Here is a 14,695-nt window from a genome sequence, read left to right on the forward strand (position 1 = left end):
TGCAGCCTAGCATGGATAAGAGCAGCAATAACCCACCTTAGGGTAAACAGAACAGAACCAACATGAATGTATTGCAGATATCATTAATTCATTTTAATGTACAACATAATTAGAGAATTGTAGTCTGATTCAGGGGGAATCAGAATGCCAAATCCTGACTGATGAGAGGAGCTGGGGATGGAGGAGGGTAATTTGCTCCTGAGAAACGCGTTAGCTGCTGATAATACTGAAGGAGCTTATATATGTTTACAGTGATAGGTGTCGTATTCCTATAGGTAGACGTGAATCAGCTGAGAGTCACTGATGCGAGTTGACTAACGTGACCTGTCAGAACTGCTTGATATTAAAGAGGCCGTATTATGGATTTTTGAAAATGACCTTTAATGTAGTGTGTAACAGCTCTAAGTGAATGAAAACGTCCTGCAAAGTTTTAAATCTGAAAGTGCACCATATATAAAGTTATTGTCTTTCAAAAGTAAGAGTCGACTCTGAGTCAATTAAATGAATCGTTTTTCAAACGAGTCATAAGCCGTTTGTTGTGACGTCAAGACGATATATTAGCATATTGCCCGCCCACTTATTGCGTGCAGACACCAAGGAAAACTTGAACCTCAAACACTGCAGCTGATTCCTGTGGATACTGGACAGCATCATGTCGAGAAGACACTGTGCTCTACAATGTGAAGGTAAAGCCAGTTTTTTTTCACTGCCCAAGGATGAGCATGTGAAGAATCAGTGGTTAAAATTCATCTTTACCACAATACCACAGCAGTATAATCCTAAACTTTTGCTGTGTTCCCTTTATTTCACTGACAACTGCTTCTCAAATCTCGAAGTTCAATGCAGGATTCGCAAACCACTTGCTCTTGAAAGATGGTGTTCAAAATACTTAGTTTTGAGTTTTATATTGCGTAGGTCTCCTGCTAACTCACGTTATTACTGTCTTCAATACTTCTGCTAATCAGCTGTTGGCCACTATTACCTATAACTGTGTCTATTAATGCAGATTGTCTGTCGTTCTCACTACTTTGAGGAAAGATTAATCATGGAGCAAGATTTGTTTTACCCACGTTGGTTACATCAGTCATTCACATCAGTCATTCACGCTAGAGCTCGGCTAATGTATACACTGTTATTGATACAGTTTCCACGTGTTCACCGCAATATATTACAAAAATACTCTGTAAATAAATTAGTACAAGTAAAATAATTGGTTTGTTGATGGACATGCTGATTTGTTAATGCTGATGGTGAGGAATTGCAGTTGCAACATCTCATAATGTCCCTCAAACTGAGTAGTGTATCACTGAGAAACACTGAGTCCTGCTCGAGTCGTCCTTGTGATGGAGGTTCAGGTTCAATAACTAGTTCTTCCAATGTTTCATCATCGGACTCGCGCTCGCATTGATATGGTAAAATCGACGTCATTGTTCGTTACTGTCTTTAGTTTATGGTGTAGGAAGCCTCAGGACAGCTGACGTTGTTATGGCAATGGCCGTTTTTGTTTTCGTAAACCAATCACAACAGACTGAGCTGTCTGGCCAAACAGAGCAGAGTAGCTCACGGAAAGACGGGACTTAGAGAGATTGATTCATCTGACGAGTCGTTTGAGAATCACTTAAAAATGTGGTGATGTGCAAATATATATTATGAGGAAATTAAACAGTTTTTTTTTTAGGAGAGTCCACAACAACATTAGGAAACTTTAAAATAGGGGCACTTTAAAATTGTGGAATTATATGGTTTATTTAACTTATTACATTTCTGTAGAATTTGGCATAAGTGTTTTTATTTAAGATCATCACAGAAAATGACTAATATGAGCGGCTAGTTAATATTGAGTGTTTATTTTCAGCCCTCCCATCATTTTCTTCATGTTATTTAGCTCTGCCCCTTTTAGTGCTGGGCATTTCATGGTACGTTCACAATGATTTTGCTGGCAATATAAAATGCTTTTTATTAGGGCATTAAGTTTGCCAAAGATCATCAGATTAGATGCTTATAGATTAAAGTTGTTTCATTTGACTTTCTCTTTAATAATAGTCCATCTGTTTGAATGATCAAAACTGCTCATGTTCATTGCACATGGCTTTATCATGTCTGAAAAAGATTATTTAAAGCCATTTAAGAGCAGAAACATTAATATGGGGATATATTGAACTTCGTCAAAGAGCTGAAATATGTAAAAATATCTTTAATTGAAGATATGGCTTTAGTGGCAAGCTAAGTATTCTTGGTATTTCAGGTTAGGTATTTTTGCATTTTTTTCTGACAGTGTACAGATAATAATTTTAATAATGATTTGCTGAAGTAAATAAAGCAATACAATACACATTCAATAAACACTGTTGTGAGTAAAACGTATTCAACATATATGTTTTAACATGAGACTAGTTTGATGGAATCCCTTTCTGACCTTGTCTGGGCGAAGTTACATACAATCTTTGAATTTCATTGTCATGACCGCATAACATTTTGAATGATATGCACAAGGATATCAGAAAGTTACTGTTTACATGGAGCAGACTCCTAAAAATATATAACTGAAAATTCAGCCGCCAAGAAAAGTAGTCCTACCTCAAAATGAAAGATTTATTTTGAACAATGAACAATGAAATTATTCAATTAACAATGAAATTATTTTCAGTGGACAAATTTATGCTAAACGCTGTTGATAGTGTTGTAATACTAACAATCTGGGGTACATATACTATATGGGCTCTTATTTTAAATGTTCAGTGCTTTTCAGTGATAAATACAGTCCATAAAGGGAACAGAAGATAACTGACTGTAAATGACATGCAAGTGTCTTTATTTCAAGATTTCCCTGCCTTTCCCGCTGAATATGTTTGATTTCAATTTCATATTTTGTTAACGTTGACTCTAGATTGGGAAATGTAAGTATTCCTTTTAACTTATTTAAATTTGTATCTTTTTGTAAATTTAATGCATTCATTCAGTAACATTAATTACATGTATAAAAGTAATTGTTTACTGATGAGCTGATTTTCCTACCACCTTCATGTTTTTGTGAGTGTAACGTCAGCGCAGAACCAGCTGCTACTACAGGAAACACATCATGCCAAACAACACTGAACGACAGCAGGCTTTGCACAGGACGCTTTCTTGCCTTCAAAAGCAGCTAGACGAGGAGCAAACGAATGGAAGAGAATGCAGACGTCTCAAGATTTCTCAAGGTTTTAAACGGTTTTAGTAAATATGAAAGTATAAATTGGAGCTGTGATGCAGAAACACATTATTTTCCCCTATTCTCCATTGTTGCAGCTCCTCTCTTCCCAGTCTGTCAGTAACGCTCTGTTTAGTTCCTGTCTCTATGAAGCCCCTCCTTCTGAAAAGCACGCTGTGCTCTGATTGGTCGGCTGGAGCAGTGTGTTGTGATTGGTCGAGCGCTTGAGTGTGTTTGGGAAATGTCCCGTCCCTTACCATAACCACCAGTTTAACACACTACTAACTAACTCAACCAGGCCCCGCCCCTTTATTATGAGTATGAATTATTATAATGAGGAATATTGTGACGTGTTCGTTCCCAGAAGAAACTCAAGACTACAATGGAGGCGTTTCAGGAGTTCAGAAACACTGACACTGATATAGAGAAGAACTGAAGATTTTTCATGATCAAACTCAACATTACACACTAAAGAAAGATCAACATGTGAAATAAAAAAGCATAGGTCCTCCTTAAATGTTATGTGTTAGTGCCCAAAAAAAATTATTAGCAATGTGGTTGCTGATGTTTTTATGTCTGTGTATTAAATTAGGTTCAGAAATTGTCAGAATCTCCCCAAATAGTCACTGATGCAATGCAAGTGAATTAATGTGAAATGTGTTTTCTCAATGAAAAGAAAGAGTGTTCAAATCATGTTCCTGTGTAAGTTATTAAAATTACTAACAAATGTACAAGTGATGCAGTACCAATGATTATGTCAGGTGAGATAAGGAGATCTGGCCTGTATGAGGTGTTTTCATAAAGTATCGCAGTCCTCAAAAGAACCAAATGCAGGGAATAGTGTAAGACAACCTGTCAATCTCTGGAAGTCTGGAAAAAATCATAATCCCAATCACAAGGTCGAGTTTACATTAAGAGTAAAATAAGAAAGACCAACATAAACACACTCGAATCCAAAGCCAAATGGCCCAAAATCACACATGAACAGATATGACAGAAGACTTACAGCTGTCATTGTTCAATGAGTCTGAGAAACTTTGACCACATGGTTTCAGGATATCTGAAATGAACACTGGTTTAGAATCAAGGAGACCTATAATATCCGTTTTATCTAATATTATATCAGTTAACTTTCCCATTCATCTTAAAAGCACTAAGGTCAAACTCCTTATAACATTCTTGATAAACTTCTTATTGTAAATGTTCCACCACTATATAAAGGGAAAAGTCATTTGAATGTGCACGAGTCGTGGCAGATTTCTTAGTTAGACGGTTGTTGTATGACGGTTGTCTCTTATATAATTTACTATTTGTGAAAAGGAAATTGTGCATCCATAACAGGTCAGGGTTTTCAGTTTTAAAACTTTACAAACGTTTACCAAACTTAATATCCACTGTAACACTGTAGACTCTGAGACTTATTTAGTGAGGTACTGTATATAAAGGCCGTCTCAAACACATTTAGACAACAGTCTAGTCTAGTCTAGTCTAGTCAAGGATGACAACTATTCACTGGCAGCAGACTTCACGCAAACACTTTAAACCTTAGAGTTTTGAAGTTAATGTACTGGATATTCTTTTAGCGTAATGACACATTTGAATGATCAAGTCCATTACCTAATATCACATTTGAAATAGGCTATAATATGATTTCATGGTGCTGTGCATTCAAACAATAAAGCAAACACAAAGCCAAATAAAAAAAAAAACTGATTCATGCATTGAACTTCAGGTATAGAGGCAGAATCGTTGCACTCTGGGTAATGCAATAACCTGTATAACTACATATCATTGCAATAGATATACTCCACTGTGCATCAAAATATCAGTTCAAAACTAGGACATTTCAAACATTTTCTTTGATTTCTTCATTTTTTTTCAACTTATTTCAATTAGGTGAAAAATGAACGAATTTCCACTAAGAGATCCACCACAATCAACAGGGTAAGAACAACCAGGATTTGTAAACTGGATGTTACCAAAGAAACTGGTGTGTGTTTGCTCTTTCCAATCAGAGGTACTTTGAGGAATCAATACCCCCTACAACGACCCAACAGAAGGCTTGTGTCTCGTTTTGAGAAGGGAAGCGGCCTTTCCTCTAACCATTCCCTTTCACTGAGCACATTTACATGCACACCAATACACTGATAACACAGATAAATCAGCTAATTGAATTAACTCGTTGTCCCGATTTACATATCCTGGCAAAGCAAGTGAACTGCATTTACAATTACATTCTCATTTTCGAAACATTCCTAACAATTTCATAACATTCTTATTTTCCCATGGGCATCAGAACCAGGGCATCAGGGCATGACAAGACCCACCCACTTTTTAAGATCAATGATTTTGATCACTTTTACCATCTCTAATTCACCGGTTACATCACTTGCCCACCGCGGCAGGAGTTTCAAGATTTCATTTATCACGTTACGAGAGTGACCGACAAGATGATGGCTGAAGATTTGATTTCAAACGCACGCTCTTTCTGGATGCACTTTAATCCGCAGTTGCATTCACTGTTCCTCTGCCAGTCAATTCAACAGGAATTTGCACATTTGGGAGTTTCACATGAGGGAGAAAAGTTCTTCAAACAGATTTCGCTCATGTTCAAGTTGGTCCAGCGAATTTGCCGCTGGCTCCAAAAGAAATCTGCTTGGTTTAAAAGTGTCTTGTACATTGCTACGCTATTGGCAATGGCCTTTTTTTTGCTCACAAAATTTCACTAATGTGACTGCACTTTAAGGACACTTTCCTGTCACATAGCCAGACACTTCAATAAGCTGACAGAACACAGGTGAAGGTGCTCTAAACATGCTATAATGGGCAAACATCTAGCTGTGTCAACTGGTTTATATGATTAAGCCATTTTTGACTTTACTCCAATAAAGGAAAACGGGTTCATGCATTTACATGACCACACTGAATAATCGGGTTAAGAACGTGCATGTAAAAGCACTGTCCCTGCACCAACAAATCCGATTCTCAAACTCTTCATCGTTTACGTCTCATGGCATGAAAGTTCCCTCGGCTCTTCCTTCAGTGCTGTTTTCCTCCATCTGAGCCTGCTGGCGGCCGAGCTAGCGTCTGAGTAATGTGACAGCTATGGCCCTGTGAGCTCAATGTTTCCAGCCCTGCGAGCTCCAAGAACAGCTCTGTTGTCATGAACACTGGTAAAACAGTCTTCACCCTCACTAACACGTTAAAGATGGCAAACACTGTCTATGGGCTGAGATGGTCATCACAGAACTTCTCAAGTGTAGAGTGCCTTGCTCATTTTTTAAGGAATAAAAACATCTTAAACCAGTTTAAACTGGTTTGTTGCTCTTAGTTGGTCTCCCAGCCTAATCGGGCTGGTCTGTTGGCTGGTTTAAAGAGATTTGGGACATTTTTCAACTGGTCTGACAGGGAGACGAACTGGCTAGGCAGCTAAACACTGGCTTGGCCAAAGCTAGGGGACAAGATTAAGGCCTCTATATACTTAAAGCGAAATCGAAGAAAGAACTGCTGTGACATCATTTTGAAACAAATCAGGCCAAAACGAAGTTCATTTTGGGAGTTTGAAACAGCATGCCAAAGCGAACTTTCCAGTAAAGTTTTTTCTAAGGCTAGTAAACACCTTTGTACTACCATTGATCCGTGGCAATTACGTAATAGTTTGGTGTGCGCATAGGCTCCGCCTTCTTTCACGTGAAAATGAACGAGTTGAACGAGAAGTGAAATGAGACACTGACACTGTTTTCATGTTTTTCATGTTAAATACTATAAAGCTGCTTGATTTTAAGCAATCTATTGTATAAAGTGCTATAAATAAACATGATGTTGCTTTACTAGAGTGCCGTATTGCAGAGCTCGTGCAAATTCACGTTGCTATGATCAGATGCCTTTCCTGTGCTTTATTAAAAAAATGCTGTTTTCTCATTTTGCATGTTTATTTTGTTATTAAAAGGAAAGCATGCAGTTCACTAACAGTATATCGCTGCTCATGTATTTCGTTCTTCGTGTAGGGGTAAAATTAAGTTTGAAATATGCAGAGAAATACGCAAAAAATACTTCGCCGTGAGTATATCGGGGCCTTTAGGGTTTTCAGCAGGATGGCTCACCCAAAAAAAGGAAAGTTCATCATCATTTACTCACCCTCATGTTGTTCCAACCTTGTATGACTTTTTATTTTATCAGAGGAACACAAAAGAAGATATCTTAAAGAATGTTTGTGCAGCTTTCATAGTACATGGGAACCCATCAAATATTTTTTGTTTCTGATAATTTCGTAGTGCTTTTTGCCATTTTTGGAGTTTGACAGCCCTTGGACACTGCTGCTGTTGTTGTTGTATGAAAAAGATCAAAGCAAACATTCTTTAAAATTTCTCCTTTTAAGTTTACAAAAAACAGTCCTACAAATTGAGTAAGTGATGACAGATTTCCCATTTTGGGACAAGCTTTAAACCTTTAGAACAAACAAGGAAGCCTAATCACAAACCGAAACAAATTACCTAGTTAAGATCATTAAAGCACAAGCACATCATGCAACATTATCCACATAGCCAAGGGGGCGGATGGATAAAAGAGGGGGAAGAGCAGCTCAGTCTTTCTCCTGTCATCTTACTTCAGCTCAACTTCCTAAAATACACCCCTCTCCAATCCATGTTACTTCCTTTCTGTCTTTGATATTTCACATTTCTGGGAAAGCTGACGCAAGTTTCTCCACCAAACATCTTGTGCAAAACAAATTGTGAGAATATCCACCCTCCTTTCCACCCTCTCCTCATACATACTTCCAAACAAATGACCTTTCCCTATCCAGATGTGTTTCACAGTTGAGTGAAGGAGACGTGAGGTTGGGGGTGGGGAACACACTCGTCCGTCTCAACTGTTTATTTCCTCCTCTCTCTGTCTTTCCTGTGCTATATACATCTCATATCTCTTCAGCTCTCCTTAAGAGTTCCCCATCAGTTCAAACTCTTGAAATGTCAAACCCTCAGGGGGGCAGGTTACCTGTCAGGAAATATAAAGACATCGGTTGCACACAATACTGGCTCAATGGACTCAAGAGGAAGTTTGTTCAACCCAAGCACAACAGTAAAATTGTGTCTTTATCTACTCACTTGGTCGTTTTCTCACACAAATCTCACACAAATGGCATCCGTAGATTTGGAATACAGGACATGGGTCGTATGGACCACTTTTAAGGTTTTAGTTGCCATTCAATGTAATTATAATACAAAAAGCCATACAAGGTTGGATCTACAGGAGGGTGAGTTCACATTAAGGACATCCACCAAGAATCCACAGCACAACTAGAACAATAATGACACAGAAGAACGATATCATTGGAATCACTTTCTGAGTGTTTTTTCCAGTTGATAAAAACAATCAACAAACAAACAAAAAAAGATTAAAGTCCCCCTGTAGTCAATAATTTTATCCCTTAAAATTCATCATGACATATTAAAAGATTTTACCTGTGAAAACTGTTTCTTCATGCCTTAAAATAGCTTGAATGCAACTCTTGCTACATTCAGTATACGTGGATACATGAATATGCAAATTAGTCTCCGCCTCCACTCAATCACACAAGCTCAGAATACCTAATCAACTCTCTCAACTTTACTGTAGTAAACGCTACATGATGGCAAGTGGAGATACTGGTTTAATTCAGCCATATATGTTTGAACAGAACTGATTCAGAAGAAGTGGAAGACTGAAGTATACAGGCTCGTCTACAAGTCAATGTATCAGAATAGTAATGCGTTTTATGTATCGATCTCTACAGTGTCGGACACATAACGGTAATTAATATGATTAGCCTTTTAAAATTGCTTGACTACATTGTAAAACAGCTAATAATGTGATGCTAATGTTACAAAACCATATTCCCGTTCGCATCTCAGAGTCAGACAGCAGCCGTTTAACAATCAGTATCCTTAGAAACGCTTTGAAAAGAAGGTCAGTGGAGAAAAACATATACTTCATCATAACATTGTGATATATACATAATTCACCAGCTATATTGCTAAATGTACCTGATTTTATATCAACAGAAAAATATAGTGGGATAACCTGGCTTCTCTTGAATCTTCAGTTAATATGCTAAAGCCCGCCCACACGTTGACCTGATTGGTTCCAAGGTAGTTTGTGACGTCAGAAGCGTGGTTAGTCTTGAAGCATGTTAAAAATAGACATACCTGTATAAACAACATTAAAAACTTGATTTTCACCACAGGGGGTCGAAGAATCCATCCGACTTTAAAAGGCTTGAGCATTTAAAGAGGCAGACGACGAAACTGCAGCGCTCACATATACTAAACAAAGTTATCGTCCATTAGTGTGGATGCCAATATAGTTATCATTATAGTTATCATCAGAACTGTCATTTTTGGTTGAACTGTCCCTTTAGTCTCTTCTTATTTACAACAAAATGCAAGCACTATAAAGTCACATTGGTCAGGATAAGCTTAGCGGTTCTGGTGGATCTGAGAGCATGGCCTATATAATTGCAAAATATACATAAAACAAATGTAATAAGAGCAACTGTACTGTACACTAAATTGTTGAAATGACCAATTATGTGCAATTTTTGCACCACTAACGTCACCAAGTGTAACTGCAAAAAATAACTGTTTTCAAAAAGGTCCCCATCTGCTAAGACTCAAACAGATGGTCCGGCCCCAAACTCACGGTTGAGCCAATGTTGGTGTTGTTGAGCTTTCAGGATGTTTAGACAGTCTTACAGAGTCACAGTGTTGCACTTTTCAGAGGACTCAAGCAATTCCTGGTTTTATATAAAGAGGTTGCTTTAAGAGGGATTCGGCAGTGAGTGTCACCTCAAAAGACCCAGGAGAAAACAGCGAGCTTCTGTGTGGTTCTCTGATAGAGGCCCCTTAATTAACACCATTGATCAGCTCAGCGAACATCAAGTCTTTCAGCTCACTCAGAATGCATATTCTATACTGCGGTAAAAGCCATTGTGAGAAAATGATGGGTTATTATCATAGCAATTTAAACTGAACACTGCAGCCTGTGAGAAACATGGAAATAAAACAGAATTGTGAATGTTTTATAGGTTTGCGCAAAGAAATAAAATACTATTACTCCATTCTTAATGACAAGGCCATGTAATCAACCATATGTAGGTTAGTATGTGTGTGAAGAGACTTAGTGGACAAACATAAATTCAATCTGTCAAAACCTGACTTAATACGTCCTCAATGTCAAAAAAATGTATAAAGTGTGTTATTTTTTAAATTGTTAAAACGAGTAAAGTATTCCTTTTGTTTCAGGGACAGTCTGTATTAATTATCAGGAGCTTTATATAAAAACAAAGAAGTCTGTGCTACGTCCTCGTTTGCAGAGCTAAGTAAACAAGTGTGTAGTTGTTTCTAGAGTTATGGATGTACTTGCACACAAAGCATTTTTACTTGTTGGATCACTTGTTGCACACACTCACACATTATACAATACAGTGTGTTGACTTCAGTCCAGCATCTATAGCACTGAATACACCTTGACAAGATGACTGTGTGATTCAGTGAATTCTAGATCATTCCTGTCCAGATCACAAAGCTGAGGGCTTGAAGCTCATGTGATTGCTCAATGCACTTCAACTTTAGAGCTTCATTAGACTGCATGCATGTCCATGTCCAACAATCCATCATGCATTTCAGTCCAGAGTTCACCAACCCCTTCCTTTCCTTTTCAAACACATGTATAGTTTATTGATGGAAAGGGCCTGCTGGACTGCAGATGCACACAGCCTACTCATGAGAGGTGTTCTGATTCAACACCACTGAACTAACAATCTCCTTCATTCAAGGAGGACTGGACCTCTACAAAACTCACAACAATCCAACTGCAATCCAATCCTATTCGCATCTCTAAATTGTCAGTATGTTGTTTGGTGCAACACGCAAAGCTGATGTGTAAAAGTTGCATGTGTCGTGTTGTATTCTGGGCATGTGCGCTGTGATGGTTCATCCACAGATTATCAATGCATCTGCACTCCTGAGCTGGTTATGTGATGCACGCACTGCTACTTCAAGGTAAACCGTTATCTAATGCATTTTAAGACATTACACATAACCAGTCCTTTATCTCTGCGTGGAGGCATTTTATATTCGGCTCAGATAGCGAAAGAAACTGTGCATCAACGCATCAAAGGATGGCCGTGTTGATTTGACGGATAAATGCATGGCAACAGTTGCTGAATTGTGGGTGTTGTGTGATGATACATGTACCAAATGAAAAGCCACCCTCATCCACTCACCATCTATTGCCCTCGCAGGAAGCACCACATCCAAACTGTGTAAAACCCCCAAAAAGAACAATCCGACCAGCAGCCTGCCAGCCGCGAAGCGCAACATTATATTTCACAGAAGAAAATCCAGAAACAAAATAGCAAATAAAATGCAAAAGCAAGGTCCGATGATCCAGAGAAGCTGCAGTCTGATCACGGCTGATGCGCCTCTCCAAATGCGCACACTGGCGCAAAAGGCTTCTTCTGGCACACACGATTCACGTATTCCTTGAATGCATGGCACAACCTATGGATGATATATGTCTGATACTCGGCATCACCATGGAGACAGTGCGTTCAGAGCATTCCTTTGTTGAGGATGACAGCCAGCGCTCCGGTGTGTGCCAATGACACCTCAGTCTGAATGTGAGCCCGATTCACTCTGTTGCTGCTGGTAACACAGATTGGGCGAAATGTGTGGTCCAATCCTGAACTAGTGATGTTCGACTCCTGAACCGGTTCACTTTTCCATGAACCGCGAGTGGCGAGTCGGACATCAGTTGGTTCAAGAAATCCGACTTGTCTGGTATTTGAGACTGTAGACAAATATTTGCTATATTATATGTGTGTGTGTGTGTGTGTGTGTGTGTGTGTGTGTGTGTGTGTGTGTGTGTGTGTGTGTGTGTGTGTGTGTGTGTGTGTGTGTGTGTGTGTGTGTGTGTGTGTGTGTGTGTGTGTGTGTGTGTGTGTAGCTATACATTCGCGTTGTCCAGATCTTTGTATTATTTCGTGTATTAGTGCAGATTAAATGTATTTCTTTATTGCATGTAATGTGACTGATTGTAGCTACTGTAATAAAATGACAGTAATAAATATTAAGGTCTGACACAAAACGAGCCAATAAATGGCAAGTGACATATGACTCTTGAAGCTTGAGATTAATGAATATATATTTGTTAACATGTATTAAGCATGTAAAATGTCACGGGACGCCTGGGAACACGCGAGGACGTAAAAGAACTGATGAACTGTTCAAATGAAATAACCTGTTCGAAAGAACCGATTCGCGCGAATGAGTCGGACTTCCCAACATGAGCCATGTGTGACGTCAGAAGGAGAGCTCCATCCCCGTGTAAATCGATGGAGAACCGCGGAGCTTCGTGATTGGCTGATGTAATGTCGACAAAGTGTATCATCTAATCAGCAACGAATGCGTTGAGTTTACGCCGAGAAATACGACACCTACAATGCATTAACTGCCTTAGAGATTTATTATTGCGAAACTGACCTCTTTGAGAGTTTTAACGACGTCATTACATCTAATATGGAGACATGAACGACCCATTAAGTTATTTTGAACTGGGTATAGTATTTAGTTAAATTAGATTTGAGGAAGCAATATGAGGATTCTAGCATCCTCCTACTGTAGTCATACAGTTAATTCTAATATACTGTGTCTCATATCTCATATAAAGTGTTTAGTTCATGCTGTGATCAGTTATTTAGGGATTTAAATAATAGTTAACAACACATAAACAACAAATTCTTTCATTATGAAAACAAAATGTGAGGCATATCTAGCTGTTTAATGTTTCTCCCAGTGTGTGTGTTTGTGTGTGTGTGTGTTACTAAAACCAAGGGTACAGTAAGACACAAATAAACACAGGGATAAACATGTGCATGGGTTGAGAAACAGCATTTATTATGCGCAAGGCTCACAAATAGAAAATACTTTGACTGACTTCCAAACAAAAAGGAAACACTTAGCTGGCAACATTTACGGCAATTATTCCCTTTCTCCATGAGGGCAGAACTGCTAACAATGCTGCCAGAGCTCAGCTCAAATCCTGTTGTGTAACTAAATGAGTTTATCCAAGATTCTCACTGTGACCAACCGCGCAAGTGAATAACAACTTTCAGTCTAACACACTAACTGAAGATAAAGAACACAAAATACGCTATAATTCAGGCACTGACAAACAGAGAACATATTCTTATCCACACTGTAAGAAAAGTCCATAAAAATAGGTTGTAATGCACTGAGTTAAGAGGAATTTTCTGCAGGTATAGATTTTTTTTCACAGGTGTATTACTTGTGTTTTAGGGTAAAAAGAAATGTCTGTTAACAGACAGTGTCATAGTGGGCATACCTTTTCCATTTTTCTAAAGTTTTTTCCTCCTAAAGTGCATATTTTACCACATAATGTGACGGTGGTAAAGACTGGCCTAATTCAGGATATTTATAATCCAAAATGCTTAAGCTTCCAACAAGAAACAGAATCATATATTTAACTTTCATTACATTTTAGTTTCAGTCAGCAACTGGATATTTTAATATTTAGACCATATAGGCCTAACAATTAATATCACATGTGATCAGCCACAGGTACATAACATTCTTTAAATATTTGGGCTGTGCTTTGAGATAAAAAAAATTTTGATAAGTCTGTGTGTAAACTTTTCCTTGGAATGGCTTGCTGTTGTAGCGAATGGTGCGCATGACGACAGAGTGCACAAACAAAGTCTTTATTTAGAACAACAAAGATTTAGGAGATATCTGTAACACGAAGGAAAATGCATATATACTGAGATGAGATCCGACAATGGAGTGAACAGAACAAGAGTTTAAATATAAAGACAAACATAATGACCTGACTGGTGATAATTACACGTAACTATAGAAAGAAACGAGGAGATAATCAGTAACGGAGAAGGCAAAACTGGAATAAATGGAACAGAATAACAAAATAGAATTTTTATGTTTGTTTGTTTTTTCTCCACATCAGTGTAGAAACAGTGCAAACATTATAAATAAGTAATCGCACCAAGAAATGATGTGATGTGAATTCCAATGAATGTGAAAGTTTTTAATGGTTTATTTGAGTGAAACACTTTTCAGATGAGAGGACGGCACTCTGTTATGGGCTTCCATTCGTGACAGCAAAATCTCAATCAGATAAAAATTAGACATTTTCTAATGACCTTTTTTTTTTCTTTGTTTTTTTGTCTTCTCTTTTTTAAAGATGCAAAAACATAGAGTAGAAAACAGGGAAAACAGTAATATTAACCATAACCATAAAGGTATTACAAAATGATGTGAAAGGTTTTTCAGTGCACAGATTTCTAATGTACTATTAAAGGGGCAAATTTGTTCTTTGAAGGCTTTTGTACCTTTCTTTTTTGAGAGTGCATAAGTCTAAGATTACAAAATAATCATCATCATTAAGCCATTAGAAATCTTTTGTAGCACATCATTGATAAAAAGAAATGTAGCA

The 14,695-nt window shown here is 38.0% G+C and overlaps 1 protein-coding gene across 1 annotated transcript in view; it reads right to left on the bottom strand.

The window, feature by feature from the left end:
• lrp1aa (low density lipoprotein receptor-related protein 1Aa) overlaps positions 1–11,895 on the bottom strand; it is a 223,070-nt gene extending 211,175 nt beyond the window's left edge. Inside the window, exon 1 of the mRNA XM_082156602.1 lies at positions 11,451–11,895. Within this exon, the coding sequence (XP_082012728.1) occupies positions 11,451–11,547 (97 nt within the window). The 5' untranslated portion in view covers positions 11,548–11,895. The remainder of the gene's footprint in view (positions 1–11,450) is intronic.
• Between the last annotated feature and the right edge of the window lie 2,800 nt (positions 11,896–14,695).

This window comes from Leuciscus leuciscus, assembly GCF_965113295.1.
Source record: "Leuciscus leuciscus genome assembly, chromosome: 23".
Classification (NCBI taxonomy): Eukaryota; Metazoa; Chordata; class Actinopteri; order Cypriniformes; family Leuciscidae; genus Leuciscus; species Leuciscus leuciscus.